This window comes from Neomonachus schauinslandi, chromosome 10, assembly GCF_002201575.2.
Source record: "Neomonachus schauinslandi chromosome 10, ASM220157v2, whole genome shotgun sequence".
Classification (NCBI taxonomy): Eukaryota; Metazoa; Chordata; class Mammalia; order Carnivora; family Phocidae; genus Neomonachus; species Neomonachus schauinslandi.
Window position 1 is genome coordinate 78,871,163 of NC_058412.1, and position 25,590 is coordinate 78,896,752.

At 40.3% G+C, this 25,590-nt stretch overlaps 1 protein-coding gene across 1 annotated transcript in view; it reads right to left on the minus strand.

Moving 5' to 3' along the window:
• Nucleotides 1-8,050: 8,050 nt before the first annotated feature.
• Nucleotides 8,051-25,590, minus strand: part of LONRF2 (LON peptidase N-terminal domain and ring finger 2) — a 43,508-nt gene continuing 25,968 nt past the window's right edge. The window contains exons 3-12 of the mRNA XM_021680300.1: nucleotides 24,821-24,943; nucleotides 22,505-22,663; nucleotides 21,766-21,967; nucleotides 21,273-21,366; nucleotides 20,877-20,991; nucleotides 17,580-17,701; nucleotides 16,044-16,202; nucleotides 12,770-12,932; nucleotides 10,119-10,268; nucleotides 8,051-8,245 (exon numbers count right to left, since the gene is read on the minus strand). Of these exons, the coding sequence (XP_021535975.1) occupies nucleotides 8,051-8,245; nucleotides 10,119-10,268; nucleotides 12,770-12,932; nucleotides 16,044-16,202; nucleotides 17,580-17,701; nucleotides 20,877-20,991; nucleotides 21,273-21,366; nucleotides 21,766-21,967; nucleotides 22,505-22,663; nucleotides 24,821-24,943 (1,482 nt within the window). The remainder of the gene's footprint in view (nucleotides 8,246-10,118; nucleotides 10,269-12,769; nucleotides 12,933-16,043; nucleotides 16,203-17,579; nucleotides 17,702-20,876; nucleotides 20,992-21,272; nucleotides 21,367-21,765; nucleotides 21,968-22,504; nucleotides 22,664-24,820; nucleotides 24,944-25,590) is intronic.

Here is a 25,590-nt window from a genome sequence, read left to right on the forward strand (position 1 = left end):
AATTAAAGACTTAAATGTAAGACCTAAAACATAAAACGTCTAGAAGAAAATGAAGAGAAGAAACTCTGACATTGGTATTAGCAATGATTTCTTTTTGGATAAGATCCAAAGCACAGGCAAGGAAAGCTAAAATAAACAAGTAGGACCACATCAAACTAAAGTGCTTCTGTACAGCAAAGAAAATAATTAATAAATTGAAAAGACAGCCTATAGAATGGAGAAAAATATTTGTAAACAATATAGGAAATGAAATGAACTCACATAAGGAATGAAATTTGTATTTTGAAGAAATATCTGCACTCCCATGTTCACTGCAACTTATTCACAATAGCCAAGATATGGAAACAACCTAAATGTGTTTCAGTGGGTGATTGGATAAAGAAAATCTGATACACACACACACACACACACACAGGAGTATTATTCTGCCTTAAAAAGAAGGAAATCGTGTCATTTGTGACAACAGGGATGAATTATGCTAAGTGAAATAAGCCAGACACAGAAAGACAAATACTGTATGGTATCACTATATACGGAACCTTAAAAAAAAAAAAGCTGATTTGATAGAAATAAGGAATAGAATGGTGATTGCTAGGGGCTGGGGAGAAGGGGAAATGGGAGGATGTAGGTCAAAGGGTTCAAACTTTCAATTATAAAAGTTCTGAGGATTTAATGTATAGCACAGGGACTAGAGTTAATTATATAGTATTGTGTTCTTGAAAGCAGCTGAGAGTACATCTTAAGCATTCTCATCACACACACTATGTGAAGTGACAGACGTGTTAATTATCTCAATGTACATGTATATCAAATCATCATGCTGTACACTCAGAATGTATGTAATTATATTTATCCATTTTTAATAAAGCTGGAAAAAAATTTTCTAATTGCACTTTCCTCTATTTAAAGGGGGTATGTGTTCAGATGGCTAACAGACACATGAAAAGATGCTCAAGATCACTCATCTCAGAGAAATACAAATCAAAAACCACAATGAGATACCATCTCAACCTGCCAGGATGGCTAAAATTAACAACACAAGAAACAATAAGTGTTGGTGAGGATGCAGAGAAAGGGAACCCTCTTGCACTGTTGGTGGGAATGCAAACTGGTGCAGCCACTCTGGAGAACAGTATGGAGGTTCCTCAAAATGTTAAAAATAGAGCTACCTTACAATCCAGCAATTGCACTACCAGGATTTACCCAAAGGATACAAAAATACAGATTCAAAGGGGTACATGCACCGCAATGTTTATAGCAGCATTATCTACAATAGCCAAACTATGGAGAGAGCCCAAATGTCCATCGACTGATGAATGGATGAAAAAGATGTGGGATACACACACACACACACACACACACAATGGAATATTATTCAGCCATCGAAAAGAATGAAATCTTGTCATTTGCAATGACATGGATGGAGCTAGAGTGAATTATGTTAAGTGAAATAAGTCACTCAGAGAAAAACAAATACCATATGATTTCACTCATATGTGGAATTTAAGAAAGAAAACAGATGAATATATGGGAAGGGGGAAAAGAAAAGAGGAGAGAGGGAAACAAGCCATAAGAAACTCTTAACAACAAAGAACAAACTGAGGGTTGATGGAGGGAGGTGGGTAAGGGATAGGCTAGATGGGTGATGGGTACTAAGGAGGGCACTTGTGATGAGCACTGGGTATTGTACATAAGTGATAAATCATTGGATTCTACTCCAGAAACCAATACTGCACTGCATGTTAACTACCTAAAATTTAAATTAAAAAAATAAAGGGGGATATGTGCTTTCATGTATATTAAAAACTCATTATATGTTAGTCCCTTTAACAAGGTTTCCCCCTGTCTTTATACATTTTTCTATTTTGCCCCCATCCCACAAGGGCTAAAGGCCAGATTGAGGGCACATACTTTCTTGGGACCCATTAATCACAGACATTCCCACAGGCCAGGCAGCTGCTCAACTGATAAGGGACCCAAGTGAACCTAAACCAAAAATCAAAAACAAAAACTCTGCCAGGTGTAGCTGCCCACTGTTCTACTGACTGTTGGTCTTATTACTGCTGGTCTGGTTGCTTTCACTGGTTTGCAAACACTTCAAGTAAATCACTGTTTCAAGCAAACATAGCAAACATTGAGACCCACATCAACCTGAGTGGGTACCCACTTAAAATGAATACCTCATGTCCCACTCCCTAGACAACATCACTCTGGCCCAGAAGCTCATTGCTCAGATGACATCTCCCAGACCACGAGCTTGCGACTGGAGACAACTCTATTTTGGACACTAGAATTTATGCCCATAGACTGTCTTTGTTAAGTCACGAATTGGACACAGGACGTTTTTACTTCTCTTCCTTAAATATTAGGGATTCTATTATGTTTCTGAGCTTGCTGCCTGTTTAGCACATTACCCTGGTATATTCCTTGCTCTCTGCCAAAACACATACCCCTACACTCCCATGCCTGAAGTGAAATCTGATGGAGGTTACTATCTGTAAAGTATTCCAAAAAATGAATGGTGATTATTACTTTCCCCAGGAAGCACCTGCCTTCCCTCAGTCAACCCAAGTCTCTGGAAGAGCACCACTCACTCACTCTCCTTCTCCTACTGCCCTCTCCAGCTTTCCACCAGAACCTCCTACCCCATGTCTCTAGTCATAACACTCCTTTCCCTTGGTTACATACACTTACTGCTTAATCGTTAATGTATTTATTAAATTATCATACGCTCCAATAGCATAACTGCTGGACCTGCCATCTTGACTCGAGAAATAGATCAAGATATTATCACACTCATACTTTTCATACACTTTACAACTCTGCTAAGACATTGTTGAAGACCACCCACCCCCAAGACTCCAGATCTATGATCTTGGCTAATACACATAAATGGGAACTGTTGTTATGGGCCGGCCTCAGGGACTCCTTACACCTCTGCCTGTGCTGCTCCTTTCTACTCTTATAATATAACACTTTGGAGGACATTAGGGGAAGGAAGGGAAAACTGAAGGCGGGGAAATCGGAGGGGGAGACGAACCATGAGAGACTATGGACTCCAAGAAACAATCTGAGGGTTTCAGAGGGGAGGGGGGTGGGGGGATGGGTTAGCCCAGTGATGGGTATTAAGGAGGGCACCTGTTGCAACGAGCACTGGGTGTTATACGCAAACAATGAATCATGGAACACTACATCAAAAATTAATGAAGTGCTGTATGGTGACTAACATAACATAGTAAAAAAAAAACTTTTGGTGCTGTTCAAGGTAACGTATGCCTTACTCTTTAATGTCTCCATTATTATCACTCCAAAGTTTCCTTAATGTGATGTCAAAACATCAGAGGACAATCATATTAATCATGTGTTAAAAAAGACTTTATGATATTTTGACATCTTGGGGGTCTCACTGATTGGTGAGACTGCCCGCCCTAGGCTGGTCAGTCAGAGGCTGCAAAGGGCCCATGAGGAAGCATAACTTTCATATGAGAACCAACCAATCCAGAGCCCACACTCTGAGCCACCTCCTTTGTCTGGCTCTCAACAGTCCACAAGAAAAAGAGTCCTCGGCCTTACTCACCCAGGGCTCAATACCAGACAAGAAGATCCCACCCATATAGCCCAAAACCCACCACCACCCAAACTAGACAATCCCAAGCTGTTTCCCCTGCCCTGCCTGGTGTTTCCCACAGAAACACAATAAAGGCTCTCCCCCACACTCCTGCTTCTGCCTTCTGGCTCTGGTGCTTCCCCATGTGGCCCTGAGTGCATGCCTCTCATTTCTAGTGGAAATAGGAGTAACAATAAATTTTTCTTTCAGTGGCATGGACCTCTCTGCATTGTCACCCAGCCACTTAGAAATTAAGTCTTGGGCACAAATCAGAGCTATGTCCCCAACTAGTCTATCTGCAACTAGTGGCAAATGAATTTCTTCAATAGTTTATGCTACTGCAATATTCTAATACTCAATATGCTAATATTCACCTAAAAGCAGATCCACTACTAAAAGCTACTTGACAGGATTCAGCAGACTTGGTAATTTTTTTTTAGCCGTTGAGAGGCCAAAGTTAAGGCGAAGTTAAGGGGAGGAGTTGCAAAGGTGGAAATACCTCCTATGAGTCAGAAAGCAATGGCTCAGAATGAAGCATTAGCCCCATTTGGGACGAGGTGATACTGGGCAACAATCAGTGTTCAATTTTTTCCATATGGCTGGCACAGCTCACCCTACTCATTCAGATCTAGCCTCCCTGGCTTTTTAGTTTCCATGAGTCACAGAATCAGAACAGGGTCTTCTCATAGGGGCAGAGCTACAGAGAAAGAGCTTCTTTCTGCAAGCTGCCACTGCTATCCATGTTGAGAATGGGAGATGGGGACCTTTCTACCCTATTCCATGGGGGTATTTAGGAAAAATAAAACCTTATGCCTTAAACAAACAAAACTCACCCACATTTATTTTCCCTCCTAATGCTCCATTTTTCTTCTTCGTATCTGTCACATTATTTGATAGATAGCATCTAAATTTTAAAGAGTGGTACCTATCAAAATAATTTAACATAAAAGGGGAAAGGAAGAAGAAACAGATGAGTACTTTTTAAAAGCAATTTAAAAATCATAATGACTTCTATGTAATACAGCTAGTCCAGGCAATGGAGTATTTTTGTGATTATAACAACTACAAATTTTCAAATAATTTTATGACAAAATGATACTATCATAGTTCATGGTAATTCTACCATCTATAATTTTGTTCTTTGATGATTCAAAAGTCCTGTAGTAAGACTTGATATATATTAATAGTTGAGATACAACTTACTAAACAGTTTTGGTGCTTTTTGGTTTGGGAGATGGTGGGGGGTGATGCTTAAGAGAAGAAAGGACATCTTTGTGGTTATAAAAATGGGATAACACTCCAAAAGTTGGCACATGAATTGGTTATGAACCACTTATGTGGTTGCATGGAAAAATCTTAAAATTTTACATTTTTTTAAAATTTGGAACTTTAAAAAGTATTCTAACTTTCAATTTTGAAGATGAGGACGCATAGGGAATGTGATATCCTAAAAATCTCATGAGCTTTCAGAACACTGCCCATCAGGATATCAGTTGTATTTCAGAGATGTAGGCAGGGATGGAATTATGAGTCAAGCCATTTAGGAGAGTGAAATGGAAAAACGCCTAACAGAGTGTACAGAATGTACTTCAAGTACTATACTTAAAGAAGAAAAATTACTACCCCCCACACTGTTATTATTACTCTAAGTAGATTGTGTTTTTATTCTGATGTAACTAGACCATTAGTGTTGGAACATTTTCAGTAAAATTAAACTTGAATGTTCTGATTCTGAATGAGACCTTATTTTCTGAGAAATATTAGAAATGACATCTCTATGATAGAAAAGAGGTATGTGGGGGTGGAGCTGTTCCACTGCTTTAGCTAAATTTGTAGCAAATTTGTAGCAAACTGGAGTTTAGGTTTCCTTAAGTTTGTAAAAGGAAGCTTCCTTCATAATATGACTTGAGATATTATTTCCCTGGTCCAACTTCCTGATAAAGAATGTCATCTAAGGGGCTCTTGGGTGGCTCAGTCAGTGAAGCATCTGCCTTCAGTTCAGGTGATGATCCCGGGGTCCTGGGATCAAGTCCCATGTCGGGCTCTCTGCTAAGTGGGGAGTCTGCTTCTCCCTCTCCCTCCCTGCCCCACACCCTGCTTGTGCTCTCTCGAGCGTGTGCTCTCTTTTTCTCTAATAAACAAATAAGATCTTAAAAGAAAAAAAAAAAAGAATATCATCTAAGTGCTCAGGAAGTGCCCATCTGATCCTGCTCTGCTCTAGGCAGAGGTGAGATGCTGGACAGAGCCTGAAGTGGTCACAGTCCATTCCCTTGGGTGTCAAAAGATAAAGACAACAGAAACTTTTGCTGTTCTATCTACAACACTACTGCCAAACAGGCTTTTACACAAGAACACTTGGAACGAGCTGAAAACTCAGAAGAAGGCAGACAGAATCAGGAAAAGATAAGTTAGTGGTTCTGGTCAGAGATCCGTTCTAGTAATGACATTTCAGGAGTAAGGCTGAGAAAGCAACAACATCTGATGTACAGGACAAGCCCTGGTACTCTGAGCACAGGGACTTAACTTCAGGAAGGCTCCTGGGGAGCCTTGTGAAGTGATCACACTGTGGTTATTTTACATACTCTCAGATGGAAACAGCAATGATATGGTTTTAAGGTGGGGAAAATTCCCCAAAAGAGAAAGAAAGAGAATGGTCAGTGCATACCCATTTCCATGAACCATTCCCGAGAAAGGTCCTCTGGCATACTAGACAGAGTTTTGTTTTCTTTTAGATGATCAGGTTAAGATACAATGCCTAAGAAGGTTGGATACTATCATTAACACATGAATCAATAAAATATTTTAGAAATCATTTGGCAAAACTGCCTTTAAACCATGTTCAAGATGAGATTTGAGATTTGCAGGAAGTGAGGCACTAGAAACATCTGATTGGAAATACTTTCACATTTTCACTTTATGACTAAGTTACATAAGAATAGTATTTTCTCACTCCCATAATGAAACTGAGCTTTAGCTATTGAAAACTTCTACAATTAAAATGAAACACAATTATAAAGTCTTTCTAATAAAATGCTTGATGGATTGATAAACAACCAACTTTTGACATTATGAAATGTATTTGTTAAAACTCAAATGTCGTACACCTTGAATGAATAAAGCAAAACTTACAGCTGTGATTTACTCCCTGGCCTTGTTCTCATCATCTTTCCATTCTATCTACAGCGTAGACCAAGAAGCCAACTCAATGCACCAGCTGGTTAGACCAGTGAGAACAATTCAGTATCTCAGGTTCAAATGGTTATTCCAATTAATACTACCAACATGCATCCGAGGCTGAAGTTGTCATGTATTGTTCTTTAATAGATAACACCAGGTCTGATCACTTCTAAAACCTCTTTTCAAAAGACACAAAGAAAAGTTTTAGGTTGAACATGGAGGAAAAACTTGCCGACTATTTACATCCCATCCCCACCTCCTCCTTCTTGCATATTGTCCTGGTATGTTTTCCTGGAATAGATAGATGCCCATTCCATAGCATGTCTTCATATATGAGTGGATGGATGGTGAACTCAAATTACTGATGGGCCTAATTTCCAATGCAAATCCTAGTAGCAAGAGGACAATTTCCTAAATGCTTAGTACCCACCAAATAATGAGACAGGGTTATGTTTTCAAGGAGTTTTTTGCACTAGTTTGGTTGTATGTTGACATCCCAATGCATGTAGGGTTTTAGCTAACTGTTGCTCACTCTTTCTGGAGTGTGTAGGAATATATGTCCTCAAGTCACCTATACTGGCCTCAGATTTTTCTCTATCCAGGGTACACTTTGTGTATTCTGACGTTCATTTGATTACAACATGCAATGTACAATATCTGAACTACCGCAGGACACAAAACACAGTGCTATCCGGCAGCTACAGCTTCTTGGGTGACGACTAATTTGGGCTCCTGCACTGGACCACAGTTTGATTCCTCAACTTCACAGACAACTTTACAGTGACACACGAAGCCTAAGCACATTTTCAGTTAGCCTGCGCTCTGAGGAATCTGCTTCCAGATAAAAATGTGGTTTCCCCCTTTCTGTCTAGCCACCAAAGCATGCTGTTTCCATCTGGTGCAGGAAGACACTTCACTGGGGAGAGGGTCCTTCTTTCTTGCAAAACCTAAACCACTCGTCTACTATCTGTGGTGTTCCCTGCTGTCACTGAACTACACCCTAGAGCCTCTGCTTCAGAGAGATTCTCTTAGGTTCTTTTCCAACCATGGGCTCCATTCAAACTTCAGGCTAATCTTGCACAGAGTCAGGTTCCGCGAGGCACAGACTTTTAACATTTGAATAGGAGTCAGTGTTTGCTAAGTGTTCCATTTTGTAACCTATCAACGAGCATTTTACAAAGCATGATGAATGGGATGATACTCTCCATGCCTAGCACTCTTCACAAAAGTACAAGGGCTTCCAGAAACCTTGACAGAGAGAGAAAATTAATTATTTCTCTCCCTGCTATTAACCAGCTCCTGCCGACTATTCATCTTACGCGTGATGATGACTAATATTCGCCGAATGGCAAGCAGACGCTCTTTAAGGGAGATCATGCCAAGAATAGCCAGCTGAGCCTTGCGTTCCAATGGCAACACTGCCAGGATCCACCAGGACCACGCGGGGCCACTAGGGTTACTCTGCAAAAGAAATGAAAGCAAATCAAAATTATCACCTAAAATACAAGTCTCTTCCCCCGATACTGTCCTTCTGTTGCACCAACAAGGCAGAAGCGAGAATTAAATGTTACCTTCTATTTTAGGTCTACTTCCCATCCATTCAGTCCTTGACATACAAAGTTTGCTTTCCTACTACACATTTAAATGTGGAAGACCTCACAAAACAAAGAGCTTGCAAAGAGGAGCATCTTCCACAGGGAAATTTCATGAATTACTTGTTTCTGTTCTCTCAAAGCTTTAGTTGGGAGTATATAGCTATAGGATGAAAGGACCATAATTTTTACCTCTATTTCCAGTGTTCCGTGTTATTGTTTTTTAGTTTTAAGTATACCATAAAAACTCAATATTAGGAAGGCTAAAATTATGTGTATAAGTTTGAGTATTATAATAAAGCTTTTAATAGCTATGTGATGGACGTGCACACATAGATGAAATATCTATATATGAATTATTGTTAATTATATATATGGGAATCACCATGAATTAACTGTGTAAGAATTATTATGCTAACTGATAGCCTTTATTTCACATACCCAAACACACACTTCTGGATTGAGCTCTAAGCAAAGCTGGTCATAAAGTTGTTCTCGGTATTCCTGGCATTAAGAACCAAGACAACCAGGCTTCCCAGCTTCCTGTCCTGGATTCTCCTCCAATCCCACCCCAAAGGTATACAGAATCCCACCTGGGAACTAGAGAGGGTAGACTCTGGTGTCAACTTAGTTTAGGATGAGGAAGATTCTACTGAAAGATCGGGAGGATTACATTTGAGACAATTTTTGGCTTACAGGATGGTCTTGAGTTTGGAAAAGACATGGGGCGGGGGGAGGCGTGGAAGTCAGAAATCCTCAAGAGATAGGAAAAGAACATAAAAATGAATGGGAGGGGCGCCTGGGTGGCTCAGTTGTTAAGCATCTGCCTTCAGCTCAGGTCATGATCCCAGGGTCCTGGGATCAAGCCCCACATCGGGCTCCCTGCTCCGCGGGAAGCCTGCTTCTCCCTCTCCCACTCCCCCTGCTTGTGTTCCCTCTCTTGCTGTATCTCTCTCTGTCAAATAAATAAAATCTTTGAAGGAAAAAAAAAAAATGAATGGGAAAAGTACAAAGGACATTTCATCTTCCCCCAAACCTTCTGAGAGCTGGTCCTCCAGCCCCACTCTCTCCACAAGAAAGATGAGCATGTACAGTGGAAGGAACTACATACTCTCAGCCACAAGCCTAAACCATCCCTGCCTGGCTCTGTCACCCAGAGAAGGAGGAGAGGATTCATTTGCACTTAGAACTGCTTCACAGCCTGAAGCCAGGCATTGCTTGAAAAGCCAGCTTCACGGAAAGCACGCTTGCAGAGCACCAGAGAAAGCTGGGCTAGATAGAAGGCAGGAAGGCTTCTAATTTAACGAGAGTTTGATTTTCTCTTCATTTATTCAACACCTGTTTATTAGGTACAAGGCAATATTATGTGCAAAACACGGAGTGTTCATGCCAATATACAGGATTATTACTCTCTAAATTGTAAGATTTAAACAAATGATTTAAATAGTTGGGAGAAGAAATAAAAGTACTAAAGCTGACAGCCAATCAGAAGAAATTCTTTTTTGATAGAAAAGAAATTACCTTTATGCAGTACTAATCAGAAAGCATTGACTGTTTTGCTCCAAAAGGCACATGTTACTGTATTAGGTGCTTCTTTGTGCTGTTGATAAATGAATTGGTTCGTAAGTGATCACGATGGAGTATATTGCATAATACTGCCTAATTTTCCTTCAGAATAATATGTCTTAGCACATTATATAGCAGCAGATAATAGCATTATAAAAGAAATAAGGAGACTATACCTGAGGCTCAGATTCTCTGTCTGGCATTAACCCAAAATGGCTTAAAATTTGTTCCTTCATGTGATCCTGAAGTGAAGTAAACCAAGAAACCGACTGTTGATAAACTGAATCATGAAGACTGGTAAGTTCTTCATATGCTGGACCTTCCACCTGATCAAGGAAAAAGGGACCACCATTTCAACAACTCATTATTACACATGAAATGCAGTGACATCTGCCGCATTTGCTAAGTGGATTCGTGGCATTTATTTCTTAGATAATTGATTCGTGTTTTATAAACCTATTATGTGCTCAACATACAAATCTGTACTTTTCTTATACAGTGAAGATCTATCTACCCTGTCTTTCTATAACATCCTGATTTTTCTCTTAACAATATAAACATATCCCATGTTACTATGAGTAATTTTCAATGGCTACATACAGTCCTCTATTTGAGAATTCACTCCACCATTCAGGTAAGATCTATTTAAAAATAACACAGCAATATAAATATTTATGCAAAAGTAGGGGGGGTTGTTTTATTTTTGTTGTCGGTGGTGAGAGAAGGGGCCGTCATTCCCTCAGGATAGTTTCCTAGAAGTAGAATTGCCAAGTCAAAGAGTGAGACATTTAAAATACTGTATTCCATATCACCAAACTATATTCCAAAAGACATGTTACAGCTACCACACTTCTCTGCATTAGCCTTACACAGCCTTACACAGCCTGATGCTTTAGATTTACCATGCTTTGCTTCTGGCTGCCTATCTCACTGCCAAGTCATTCATTTTAAGTATGTCCCAGTCCTACTCAGGAACACCTAAGTGGGAAAAGCACTGGGCAGGGGACAAAGTGACCCTGGTGTTCTGGCTTCACTGCTGATTCTCATGAGCCAGTCACACAGCCTCCTGAGGGTAGGGGTTTTTCATCTACAAAGTGGGAATAACCCATTCAGGTCCTTTCTGGTTATAAAATTCCAGTATCTCTAAAAACTAGGGTAAACTGAGGAATTAGATTATCATGCATACAACCATTCTCAATTTGACTTATACAAATTAAACATTCTACGTAGTAGAGGATTTTCTTTTTTTTAAAAAAAAAACACCAAAATTATTTCATGTTGTAGCTATGTAAGCTCTCATTTTACATACATAGACCACTAAAAATCACCATCCACGTCAGTAAACCCTCTCCTCAGATTTATTACTAGGGCAGCAGAGGGACCCCGAAAACAATCACACTCGGTCACATCCTTTAAACCCCACTCTCCGGTCCTGTGGCGTTAGGGTTGACTCGCTGTGCTTGGTTCCCCTGCACTGCGAGCCCCTGTGCTCAGGATGACCAGAACCAGCAGCTGGAAAAGGGATGGTGCTGGTGCTGTGGGTATGGCTCTTCTCGTGGGCATCATGAATGTACATCACGGTCCCCAAAGTGACTTCCAGTGTGATGTCAGACAGCTAAAGACTCTCGCTTTCCATGTTTCTAAATGTGAACCAAAGAATTCAAAAGAGGGATACAGTAATTCCAAGGATTTCCTCTTTCTAGATGGTTGTAATGTTTTTCTGCAGGATAATTTACATACAGAAAATGCATCAGTCTTAATGATTGGCTCAGAGTATTGTCAGCCGTACACACCAGTGGGATCATGATCCTCAAGAGGACAGGGGGCATTTCCATCACCCACAATGGCCCTCCCTCTACCCCCAGCCAGTCTCTGCCCTCCAACACCAGAGACAAGTGATGCCTGGTCTTGGAATTTATAAATGGAGCCACACAGCATGTGTGGTTATGTGTCTGGCTTCCCTGGCTTAGCATCACGTTGAGAGATGTATTTGTTGAGAGACCTAGGAGATTCTTCCACGTTGTTCTGTGTGTCAGCAGTTCCTTCATTTTTATTGCCAAGTAGTATTCCACTATATAAATATACTACAGTTTGTTTATCCATTCCTCTGCTGATGAGCATCTGCACTATTTCTTGGTTTTGGCAATTAATGAATAAGACTGCTAGGGACATCTTTGTACCCATCTTTCTGAGAATCCCTTCAAAACATTTTGTTAATCTGTCAAGATATGGGTTCTGATATTTCTATTAGACATATCAGTATTTCTGAAGGGGTAAGAAATCCAAACCTTTTACACTGAGCTTTAGAAGGTATTTTTAAGCACTGTTTTTTATATTATATCTCATTCTGAACTAATACCAGCATCCAGAACAGGGATGGACTACTACTCACAAGTCAAATCCTGTTCATTGCGTATGTTTATGTAAACAGCATTTTATTGGAAACGGGTCATGCCCCCTCATTTACAGACTGTCTACAGCTGCTTCTGTGCTAGAATAGCAGAGCTGAGTAGTTGCAACAGAGACTGCATGACCTGGAAAGTCTATAGTATTGACCGTATGGCCCTCTGTAGGAAAGGTTTGCCAACTCCTGAGCTGGAACACTGAGACAACAAATCACAAAGGCATTTCGCAATGTGCAACAGTAAGGTGATTTTTTTGAGGAGATGTGTCCACCAGCCCCAGCTCAGGTGAAAAATCCACTGAGGTAATAAATCAGGGAGGATATAAGTAATCTTGTCAGTAAAAATCCAACCAAGTTTTTCCACAGCGCAGAGGGAAACAAGGTGACTGACCTCTAAACACGCAGCAGTAAAATAAACCTCACCTTTTCATCTTCGAGATATTCAATGTCAGCTGTGTTATAGCCATCTCTGTGACGGTGGCTCAGAACTCTGAACCGACTAATCCCAATGGCATCCACAACCGAACTCCCATCAGGAAACGTTCTGACGTCCTTAATCTCCAGCATGCAGCCGTACTCTGAAATTCTGACAGGACAGTCGGGAGAAATGACCACGATTTTAAAAACGCAGAAGATCCAAACAAAACTAATGGTGTCTCCACATGGGACCAGCAAGCTTATTTTCTCTAAGAGACACCTGCAGATGATTCCTTCTGTTAAATGCAAAACATACGGGTGTGCTAGGGCTGCAGTGGTTCAAATAAGCTAGTGCTTTGGAAGGACCCGAGAGGTCCCCTTGGTCAGGGCACCGGCAGGGGGTACAGAGAGCACACGGTATGTCCAGGGGCCGCCATGCCACTCACAGATTCTGCTCCCTCCCTCCCCATTTCCACTCATGCCGGCCAGCTCTGTCCTTCCCAACAAACTGCTCTGGAAAGTCATCTACAGTCACTGCCTTCATCTCCTGCTCCCCAGCAGATCTCCATACCCCACCATTCCACTGAAATGACCCCACTGGAAGTCACACATGACTCTGGCATGAGCCTGCTGATCTGTCACTGACCCAACACCCTCTGCTGCTCTCTGTGGCGCTCCCTGACCAGTGCAGCCCTTTTCAGCTGCCTCCCTCCTCCACATGTCCTTCACACACAGGGCCCGCCCAGGGTGTCGTCCTTGCTCCAAAGCTGTCCCCTGTGATCTTAACCACTCTCACTCTTGTAACTCTCATCCGCTTCCTGAGGAGACTGAGCCCATTACAGGTCAAGCATTACATGGAGCGGTTTATAATATGTACTCATTCAAGCCTCACAAAAACAGGAAGGTTTAAAAAAATCAAACAACTTATGTAAGGCCATGGCAAGATTTAGACCTGAGATCTGAACCCAAGGCTACCTAATTCTAAAGTGAAAGAACAACTTCATTACATACCTTCAAGCAAACGATGAGTGACAGTTCCCAAGTCACATGCCTGTAAGGCTGGACACCTCTGCTTGGATCTCTCCTAAAACCCTCTCTTCCTGCTTATCTAACAAGGCTATCTTATCCATAGCCGGTGGCACTGACGGAGGTGCCCTGAAGATTCCCTTCAAGGGAGGACTTCCTGCCCCAGCCATCAGCAGACAAATGCCTTCAAATGTCAGCTCCTCCAAAGCCTGTCTCAGCTACAGAAACTGTCTTTCCAATGAGCATCCTGTCCTGTCTGTGGACAAGAACTTGTGAATGAAGGCAAATCCTCCTTGCATCTGTAACTCCCAGAGCATCTGGACTCTCATGCTTGTCCACATGAGGTCATTAGAACATGGCCCCCAGAAAACTAGCTGAATTCTTCCTACCCACTTGCAGGTCTCCTCCTGGGCTCTGCCACAGGTAAGCCAGGCTTTTGTCTACTGCTCTCCCTGGAGGGACTTGCCTTTCCTCACTTACTATGAGCAACCTCTGCTCACCAACAGGTTCAAGAAACTTACATCCTAGAGTTTGTCTGGAGTAATGCTCTTCTTAGTGTTCTGTATCCTTCATGGAAGCAGAACTTCTGGAACTTGTTTTTTCACTCTGCTTTTGCTGATTTTGATGGATCACATTTTAATATATTCAAATGTATTAATCTCTTCTTCCATGCTATGTGCTCTCAGCATCTTGTACAAAAAAAAAAATCTTTTCCTTTTCCTAATTATAGTCTCCAATGTTTTCTCTTAAAATTTTTATATGTTGTTTTTCATACTGAGAATGTAAATAACATGTGTTAATTTGTGTATATGGTGCAAGGCAGAGAAAAGATTGTTTTTCTCCATCTGGACTGCCCACTAATTTTCTAAGCACTTTTTAAGTGAGCAGCTTGCCTTTTCTCACAAAATTATATGTAAATATGGGGTCCATAAATGAGCGGATCTGTTCCTTATCTCCATATTCTGTTCCAGTGATCTACTTACCAGGACTTCTAAGTTTATTATCAGAGTGTTCTCTCTTCTTACTCAACTGATTTCTTCAAAACTATCACAGTTTTGATCTTTTACTTTTCCATAATAATTCTAAAAATCAGCTTGAACAATTCCATGAAAAACCCCTCTTGGAATGTTGACTGAAACTCCTTTAGATTTATAGACTAATTTGGGTAAAACTGACATTTCTATGACATCAAAGTCTATACATCCATCCATGGATATGGTATTTCTCTCCATTTATTTAGATCTTCCTGAATATTTTTCAATAAAGCTGTAGATTTTTTTCCATAAAGGTCCTATACATATCTTTAAAAAAATCTGTTCTGGGGGGCCTGGGTGGCTCAGTCAGTTGAGCGTCTGCCTTCGGCTTGGGTCATGATCCCAGGGTCCTGGGATCGAGCCCCGCGTCGGGCTCCCTGCTCAGGGGAGAGCCTGCTTCTCCCTCTCAGTCTGCCTGCCTCTCTGCCCACTTGTGCTCTCTCCGTCAAATAAATAAATAAAATCTTTAAAAAATAAAAAAAGATCTGTTCCTAGGTATATATGGTGGAAACTAGTGGATAGTCCTACATATCCATTCTCCCTTTCTTCCTGGGCACATGGGTGGGCTACATTTCCCAGCCTCCACTGCAGTAGGTGTGAGCAACAGTGATATGTATCCCTTTTCTCCAGAATCCTTCCAGAGCATATGTGCCTCTTCTACCAGCTACAACTTGCATGTAGTGACCTTATCATAACCATGCAGTAACGACAAAGCCCTAGGGGATAAGGAAGCCAACAGATGGGAAGGACCCAGAGTCTCCAGAGCAGCCATGGAGGGGAGCTGCCTGCCAATTTGATGTACAACGAGGAGAGGTAAAAACTTAAGAGCTGGGGTTGTTATAAGACTGAAATTTGTCTGGCTGTGTAGGTGGAGGCTTCAATTTTTTAGCAAATTTTTTAGACCTTAAAAGTTAGACTGGATTTGTTTGCATGATGATGAACTAGAAGAGAATTACAGGCAGAGAGAAGCATGAATATGAACTGTATTTAGAGAAAGGCAAATAATATGGTAGTGGACTAGCAAGTACGATGTCTGAAAGAAAGGAGTAGGAGGTGAGGCTAGAAAAAAGGCTGGGACCACATCATAGATAGCCTCAGACTTAGACCTTGTTGTGTAATGGGAGCTACTGGAAGTTTTCAACATCATCTTAAATTGTTCTTCAAGAAAAATAACAAGTTATGTATTTATTTAGGACCCTCTGAATGCTGACAGTTCTTACCCTGCGTGCTCAGCAGATAGACACATGCCAAACCGTTTGGTGCCAGTTTCCATGCATCTTCTTATCATAAGCCGATAGCGGGGCTCAAAGACATGAAGTGGACACGGGACCGTGGGGAAGGCCATGGCACACACAAAGATGGGGACATCTCTGGTCAGACTGTTGGGTGAGGGAAAATGTAAACTTAGAAGTAGGAGCAGTTAGAAACAAAAGGGAATATTAGTCACTGTAAAATAGAAAAAGCTAGCCAACCTCAATTTTCTCATTTACAACATAAAACCCTCAGGCCTGTCTCAGTCTTTCGTGGGGAAAGGAAGCCAAGGACCACCTCATGAGAAAGTTCTCAGCTTACCAGGTTTCCTGCCAAGCTGGTCTTATTTAATTTGATGAGACAGAACATGCTGAATTGTATTAACTTACTTGGAAAAAGTTATAGCTTACGACTATGATAAAAAAAAGTTCTAATGACCTTGAGGGCACTATGCTAAGTGAAATCAGTCAGAAAAATGAATACTGCATGACCTCACTTACAAGTGGAATCTTAAAAAAAGAACAAAACCAAGTTCATAGATACAGACAAAAGATTGGTGTTTGCCAGAGGCTGAGGTGGGGTGGGGGATGGGTGAAGGGGGTCAAAGGTACAAGCTTCCAGCTGCAAAATATGTAAGTCCTGGGGATGTAATGCACAGCATGGTGACTACAGCTAATCATAATGCATTGCATATTTGAAAGTTGATAAGAGAATGGGTCTTAAAAGTTCTCACCACAAGAAAAAAAATTTGCTAACTATGTATAGTGATGGACGTTAAGACTTATTGTGGTGGTCATTTTGCAATATATATAAATATCAAAGCATTATGTTACGTACCTGAAATTCATACAGTGCTATGCATCAATTTTACCTCAATAAAAATAAATAAGAAGAAGAGAAAAAAGTTCTGATAAAAGCAAAAACTACACAGTAGTCAAAGGTAATGAGTTGTGAATAAAAAAGAGTGGAAGAATTATAAGACCTCAATAGTTAAAGTTTGCTACAACACACAACTCTAATCACTTTAAAAGACAAATACACCTGTCAAGACTATTTCAAGGGGTAAACCTGTTTTCCCTCCTGTTTCTATATACTGTGCCTTTTCAATTCTGAAAAATTCAGTACCACTTACTTAGATACAAAAAGAAACTACATAATTTTGTGAAGACACAATTTTTTTTTAAAGTGGGCTCCATATCCAGCATGGGGTCCAACATGGGGCTTGAACTCATGACCCCGAGATCGAGACCTGAGCTGAGATCAAGAGTCAGACACGTAACTGACTGAGCCACCCAGGGGCCCCATGAGGACACACTTTTGAAATATTTCTTATGACCCCTTTCAATCAAATTTCCATAAACTCTTTGCAATTAATTTTTTTTTCTATTTTTAGGTCTAATTTCTCTGCCAAGGGGGGGATAAAAACCTGAGATAAAGCTATGAATGCAAAGGTTTCCTTCTTTAATCTGAACTCAAAACCAAGTATATACAACATGAGGACTTACTTTGACAGTTCTGTCATTTCTTCATCATAAATTCTCTTCCTATCAGAGAGTTCATCAGATAAATATCGAAATATTAATTCTTCGGCCAAAATAGTTATATTAAAATTTCTGCTTGCCAACAACTGTAACAAAAGGAAATGTTAAATAATACCACATGGTAATTAATTCTAGAGTACAGAGCACTCTGTCCCCAGTAGTAAAGGTCAACAAGGGGGGAGAGGGATAGAGTCTCCGGGAAGACAAAAGGATGGGGATGGAGAGCCGGGAGGTCAGCCAGCCTGGGGTAGGGACAGGGGCAGGGCAGTTCCTCCCATCTGAGAAAAAGGTAGGAGAAGGTGTTCATCACCTGGAGGAAGGATGAGTGAATCCCAGCCTTGCTGGCTTCTGCGTTCTTAATCATGTATCACAATGTTAGGGAAGGGAGAGGAAGTGAGTAGGATATGTTGCGAAAGAAGAGAAATGGGAAATAATCACCCGAGAAAGTGGAAAATTGAAGCTACTAGAGAAGCATAGTAAGAATGACTACTAATGTTTTGAGTCTAAGACTTAAGACTGTGAATTTAAGCTGAAACCAATCTTCCCAATTTTGTGGCTTTTTCTCTAGCTTTGCTTTGTTATTTAAACGGACATGTGCAAAAGGCAGAGTTGACTTTATTTGGATTGGGAAAGGGACTGAGGGACCAAGGAATTAGAGCTGGATGTAAAGGGCAATAGGTGGAAACTGAATTAAAATGTGCCAGGATCCCGGTGGCTGGAAGGGTCAAATGTAGCTGAAGACCTATATTACTCTGTGTGTGTGTGTGTGCACCACTTTTATCTTAGGCATATGAATTTGCAAATAACAGCTCTTTTCCCTAACGTCCTAATATATATCAGGTACCAATTACAGATGTTTCATATAAATGAAGTTAGGCCTTGAAATAGCCCTATCCCAGAAGTATCGTCTACAATGTACTAATAGAGAAGAGGGGTCTCAGAGGGGTTAAGGGACGGGTGAAGAGCCACCGTGGCACCAGGACCGTGGGACTGGTAGGTCTCAATGTGAGGGTGTTGCTTTGTTAACATGCTGCATTTCTGGGTTTGCGCTACAGATTTCTAACACTTACGTCTGGGCAAGTCCTAGACATACTGCCATGTCTCCCTTTAGCTTGTGTGAAACAAGCTACATGTACTGCTGTCACTAAGAACTAGGAGTTCAGCCTCGGGGACGCAACTGTGCTTGAGGCCCTCGGTAACAGAATAACCAGCAGAAACAAGTTTAACTTAATTCACAGTAAGTATTATTAATGACATCCATATTTTATACTGTTAGTTTATGGCACCATTTACTGAAGAGTAATACAATTTGCTTTACTTGGCATTACGTTACCCAAGACTTCTGTGCATACCTAGATAGTTGATGATTTGTGTTTATAATAATGTATGTGAGAAAGTCTAAGCTCATGAAGGGGTTTCTGCATCAAAGAAAGAGAGAGGAATGATTTTTAATTTTAGTTGGTTTCGTTACATTCCAAATTCTGCTGCACTGGCAATCTATGCAGAACTTGCACTTAACCATTCACTCGTTCATTCAATCATTCATTCAGAATGGATTTCCTGAACCTCTGCTGTGTGTTCTGGCCCCTGGAGACAGAGTGAAAACAAGACAGAAGTCCTCTCTGTCCCTAAGGAGCTTATATTATAGCGCCAACCTCAACGCACTAATCACACAGCCCCCCACCAGACAGCACTGAACATGGAAGTGAACAAAGGGTCTGTGTTACACACAGTAGTCATAAAGACATGCATTTTACTGTCTGAGAATCAACAAGCCACCTCCAGGCCCACCAGCCCAGACAAGCATGGGTACGACAAGGTAACAGGCCAGATGCTATGCCGCCGTTAGCAAGAAGAGAGAGCAAACACAGTGCAATGGACCTGCCGAGGAACTGCCAGAGGAAACTGCTACTCAGAAAGCACTGTCATCATGACACATGGCACATAGTACGATGAATCATATTCATGATGAGAGCCCTGATTAACTTAGAGAGTTCCGGCATGTATGCAATTTAAAAAAGCAAGTATATACATAGAATGATTTAGAAAGGTCTCAATTATAACTTATTTTAACAAACTTTGGCAGTGAACTATGTTACAATTACTCAAAAATTCACATAAGTATAATATCTCCTTTACCATATCAAATTCAAAAATAAATTTTACTGGACATTTGTTATAAAAAAAACCGCTTTAGCCTAGGGCACCTAGGTGGCTCAGCCCGTTAAGCGTCTGACTCTGATTTCGGCTCGGGTAATGATCTCAGGGTCTTGAGATCAAGCACCGCATCAGACTCCGTGCTCAGCGGGGAGTCTGCTTGAGATTCTCTCTCTCCCTCTCTCCTTCTGCCCTCCTTCCCCAGCTTACACCCACACACGCACACACTCTCTTTCTCTCTAAAAATAGACAAATAAATCTTTAAAAAACCACTTTGTCCCACTTAAAATGCATTAAGTGAGTTTAATCTCTAGTAGTAATTAAGGCAAATATAATTAGTATCATTTTATGGATTAAAAACCCCCTCCCCCCCACAAGAGGTTAAATAACTTGCTTCGTGGAAGGTTAGTGGCACCAGGGCCCAATAGAGTTGATACATATTCACAATTTGAAAAGTTGATCAGAAGAGCTTTAAAAGCTTTTACGTGTTGTTCATTGTATTTACCATACCTAAGGATGGATTTAACAGTTTATTTTTGAGTTAGACATAACTAAATAGCTTCCCTCCATGGAATCTTAAGTACTACTGGCTTTGATTACAGACAAAAGACACAACTGACAGCACACCAAAGGGATTTCCCGGTAGTCAGAACTGATCAAGTCTTCGATCCCATGCAAAACTGAGTACTGCAATATGACTTCACCTTGAGATGAGGTAAAGGAAAGAATCCTTGGCACGCATTAAGTGCGCCATAATGTTATCTCAACCCTTTAGGATTAACATATGGCGAGGACTCAGTAATGTTATCTCCACTATTTATAACTAACACATTGTAAGAGCTCCAATTATGTTACCTGTTTTCAGTATATCTCAACTATAATTCATGCCTGAAAATTTCCCTGACATTTAATTGTTTCTGCATCTAAACTTCCCTTGTGTACTTTTTGAGAAATCAGATAGGAAAAAGACCTATCTTTGACTGGAGAAATCCAACTTTCTTTAGTAAATGGGTAGTGGAAGCAAAGCCAACCCCAGAAATGAGCATCTACTGAGGGATGAGAGGAGTGGCTGAACGGTCCTGTTGTTTCAGAAGAAATACTTACTTCTGAGAGTTTTTCTTTACACAGTGGACAATGTGGGGCATGGTCGAGGCAGCGTTCAAGGCATTTCAGGCAAAACGTATGTCCACATGGTGTAGTGACAGGCTCAAAGAGCAACCTGGAAAATATATCTGAGTTTTTAGCCAAAAATGTCCAGAAGAGATTTTCAAATAATCTATTTATTTTCTAAGAATTCCTTAAGATAATTCCCTTACAGCTGTAGAAATTACAGATATCCATTTCCATTGAGATTTTCCTTATCAAATTTTTTGAAAATAAATCACTTATTACTAAGGTATACGTAATTTCTCTGATAATAAAAAGCCCATTATGTTTAGGATATCCAATTCAGAAAGGATGAGGTTTTCAAACAGTTGCACAGGTTCTCTGTCATCCTACCTCATGCAAAGGGCACACTCAAAGTCAGTTACATCTATGGAGAGCTCTGGACTTTCTCCTATGTTAGAGGTCATGTTCCTTTGAGGTGAGGAATCTGCCTCTGAAAAAGTTTAAAATGCTATAATTAACATTGCTCATCTGGACAAGAGCATGCAGCATCTGCATTTCCTCTGGCTAAAATGTGTTACACCAATATAACAAATCATGCTGGGCAGGAATAGTTCCTATCAGATTAAGCATATATAACAATAATCTATCTGGACAGTGAGCATGAATAAAAGTTAAAGTTATAACTAAATTTTCCCTATTCCTGACTATGAAGTTTTTGTAGGATTAACAATTTTAAACTGTTCTATAATCATAAAGCTGATATATTCCTTTCATTATTAATTTTAAACTATCCGTATAAAATTTTTTTTTAAATATATTGAATATTAGCTAACATTCTATCACTCTGGAGTCATACAACTCCATGACAAAATAACTTACTGACCTTTCTTGGGAATTTTCCCAGGGCCATTCAGGTCATGCACATCCTCCAAATCATTTGGAAATTGTCTCTTTAAACTGGTGCTGGGTGCTACTGGAAGGATACTCTCCAACACTTCTTTATCCTCTTCAAAGTGCAGACCCAGTGTAAAATACAAAACTGAAGAATTGGTATTTCTAAACACATCAGATTTCTCAGATGGATTCTGGTTAAGTAGGAAAAAAGAACCCTGAATATTAAAGAAATCATAGCATAAGAGAAAACAATATTCATGTAGTAGCTTTTCTTAGAAATCTCTGGAAAAAAGAGGGCTTATGCTCTTCCTTCATGATTGGTTTCATCTATTAACTTCCAAGACGAGCTTTACACTTCCCATGGTAAAATACAGAATAATTCTTTTTGAGACAGATCAACTGAACATCAATCTTCATATATGCAAACCAACCCTCTGTTTTCTTTTCTCCAAGCCAAAATAAATTCGAGTCTCCTGATGCCTGGGGTTCTCAATGTGTGATGTCCTGAACGTTTCTACATGTTTCTTTCAATCATTTTCATTACTTCCACCAGCTTCCTTTAAAACTTAAAAACTTAAAAACTTTCAGGTTGAGGAGCTAGAACCGGTCTTGAGAAGTACTTCCAACTAACATAATGCCACAGTCTGAATAACTTGTAAGTGTTCAAAATTAAGGCATTACATAAAGCTTAATCAGGGATAATCCTGACAAACACATGCACTTCATACCTTAGAACCCCCTGCACTACCACCTTCTTCCAGAGGCTGGGTGTTTACATGGCTGGCACACTGAGCCTTTAGCCTGCTGTTCAATATTCTGCTTTGGATGGAAGATGTCAAATTCTGAGGCACATTTTCTGAAGCTGGAAAAAACACCTCGCACATTACCTATAAAATTTCCAAGAAGAAAAAAACAATTTTAAAACACTTTTGAAAAATACATAATATGTCTTAAAGATCCAAAGGAAACTCTAAGCCCAAATAGGCCTAACACATTGAAAAGAATATTTACCATATTCCAACTGCCACTATTTCAAAACTCAAGTTTCTGGAACCATAATCAATGCTTTAGGCAGTTTAGCTACCAGTCCCTTTCCAGCTTAGTCTTACCAATTATAAAATATGAGTATTACCAGTTCTTTCTGTCTGGTCCTTACATATCTGCTACAGAAAGTCATCCTTAAAAGTCTCATGGTTAAGAGAGAAAAGTGGGGTGTAGAGGTTGTGGGGATCCTAAATTAAATCCAAGTTGTGATCACCCACAACTGAGATATTTCTAGAGGAACTGCTCAACTTACAAGAGAACCAGAAGAGCCGCCTAGTAAAGAACTTTAAAGGAAGCTTGGGTGAAGAGCCATAATTCTAGTTCAAGAGCCATGGACTAGCCTCTGGTGGTGGTGGGAAGTGACTTCCAGTCACTCGATGGTCCTGCCAAACCTCATGGACTCAGCTGAATCCAAAGGCTTAAGAGAGGTATAAAGGAGTGACCAAAACCCAATAAAGAACCTGCCACTGTTCTTCATGTGACAGATCAGTGCACCAGTACCCATGACCCCTGTATCAAGAAGGAACAGCACTCAGCAGGGACATCAGTGTCCTCAGCACTGGCTCTGGGGGGCTCCAGTAAAGCAGCAGAAGGCTGCCTGGGAGATTACATTTCACGGGCATCAACAGGCTGGCGGTGTTGGGGCACTGAGATAGAAGACATCTACCCCTCACAGAATGCTACAGGGAAAAACATCATATCTGAAATAGCACCAGACAGACAAGAAGCACCCCAAGCATCACCAGGCCTAGATTCTGGCCCTGGGACCTTTGTAAATCCACTTAAGTTTGAGCTCAGGCTGAATTTCTTAAGCTGTTGTAAAGAGCAGTTGAGATACGTTTTAAGGTTCTTGTGAAATTTGCAGGTGGGACAAAGCAGGCAGGGATAAGAAGAGCTGATGTTAAGATTGAGTATTATTCTGACAAGTTGAAACAACGGCCAAAACCCATAAGTGATAATTTGACAGCATTAACAAAGACCAATCCACTGCACAATACAAGGATCAAAAGTATTGCTAGAAAGTTCTCACTGAAAACAAAAAAAGATCTAGGTGTTTGGGCTAACCCAGGTTCTAATAGGAGCCAACAGTGTGACGGTATTAGGCTAAAAATAAACAAACACGCTTCATGATATGAACACAAGGGAAGGTAAAGGTTCCCCTCGTGTCGCTGTCAGATGTGGATGCTGAGGTACACTAGAATGCATCCAGAGGGGGAAACCTTACAACCTTGTTCCATGAGAAAAGGATGTTCAGTCCAAAGAAAGACTTAGGGCAAAGATAACAGCCAATCTCAAATATCTAAGGTGGTTTAAAATGGAGGAGGAAGAACAGATTCATTCCCTCTTGCTCCAGAAAATAAAACTAGTCTGTAAAGTGGAAATTGCAAGGTAAATGTATGAAAGAAGTCAGCAATGAATAGTGCTAAAATAGGGAAACACTGACATAAAAACAAGAACTCGGGGTCACTGGAAGTGCTAAGACTAACTATTATACAGGCTCTTATATATGGGGGTGGGTTTCCACAGTAAATGTGACTCAATGACCTCTAATAAGACTGGGTTAAACACCTGCATCATGCTGGTGAAGCTTTGCTGGCAATTTCAAGTCAACCTTTCCAGCTGAACTGCTATATTTTGTATATTATCACAATGTCTTTTATAGGTCTCCTATACAAACTGTAATGCTTGAAATTACAACTCTAAGAAAACTCACTTTGCCTCCACTAATCTCACACATTGACCCTGCCTCCTTAGCCCATATCATTATCCCAGCAGAACGGAGCTGTGCAAAGCTGTCTCATGAAACATTGTGCTTTATCCCTGGATGAAAGTTATCAAACGTGTGAAACTCATGATCATTCCTGTGTGCTTTTAATCACATTGTCACGAATATTCAGAACTATATTATTTGTTTATCTGACATGCAGGAATTACTCAGCATGGACATAAAGGCTATATAAATGAGACTTAAGAAAGAATTCGTTTAAAGAAAATCACACCTTCTGTGCTTCTTTCTTCACTGAGTTACATTCAGGATTTAAAGCAAGGCAGTAGAGAAACTCCTTTAACACTTCCTTACTTCTTCCCAATCCAGAAAGAGCCTGAGCCTTCATATGATGCCCCTGGATTCATCAAAAGACAAGATACACATTTTTAAAAAGTGTGATTATATACTTGCATACAAAGGGCCCCGAAAAAAATCATTAGAACTACTGAATTTTCATATCAGCTAGAATAAACAAAAACCCCCCAAGGATGGCTCTAGCTCTACTACCTTGGAACCTGAGGAAACCCGAGTATCTCATAAACACAATCTATAAGCAGAACACAGGAGTCACCAGACTAGGAATTTAAGCCCAAGGCAGTTTCAAGGGCCATGCTAAGTAAGAGAAGTGACTATCTACCAATTTTAAATACACTCAGTCATCACAGATCACAACCATGTTCCTGTCTTCAAAGAGCATAGTCTTGTGAGAGAAGACCGACATGACAAGAAATATCTATAACACAAAGCATAACATAAAATTACTACAACAGAAATAAACTAAGTGCAATATGGGATCAGTATTTTCCACCAGAATTTTTTTTTTTTGGGTGAATGCAGTATTTTCTCAAATCATTGTAAACATTATAATTTGTTTTATCAATTCATGTATTATATTTCCATTTGGGTCAGTCCTGATCATGCATTTTAGTCTTTTTCTTCTTTATTTCATTGAATTTTTTCTTGTTAATCCCTGTTTCTTCATTCATATATATATTTTTTAAG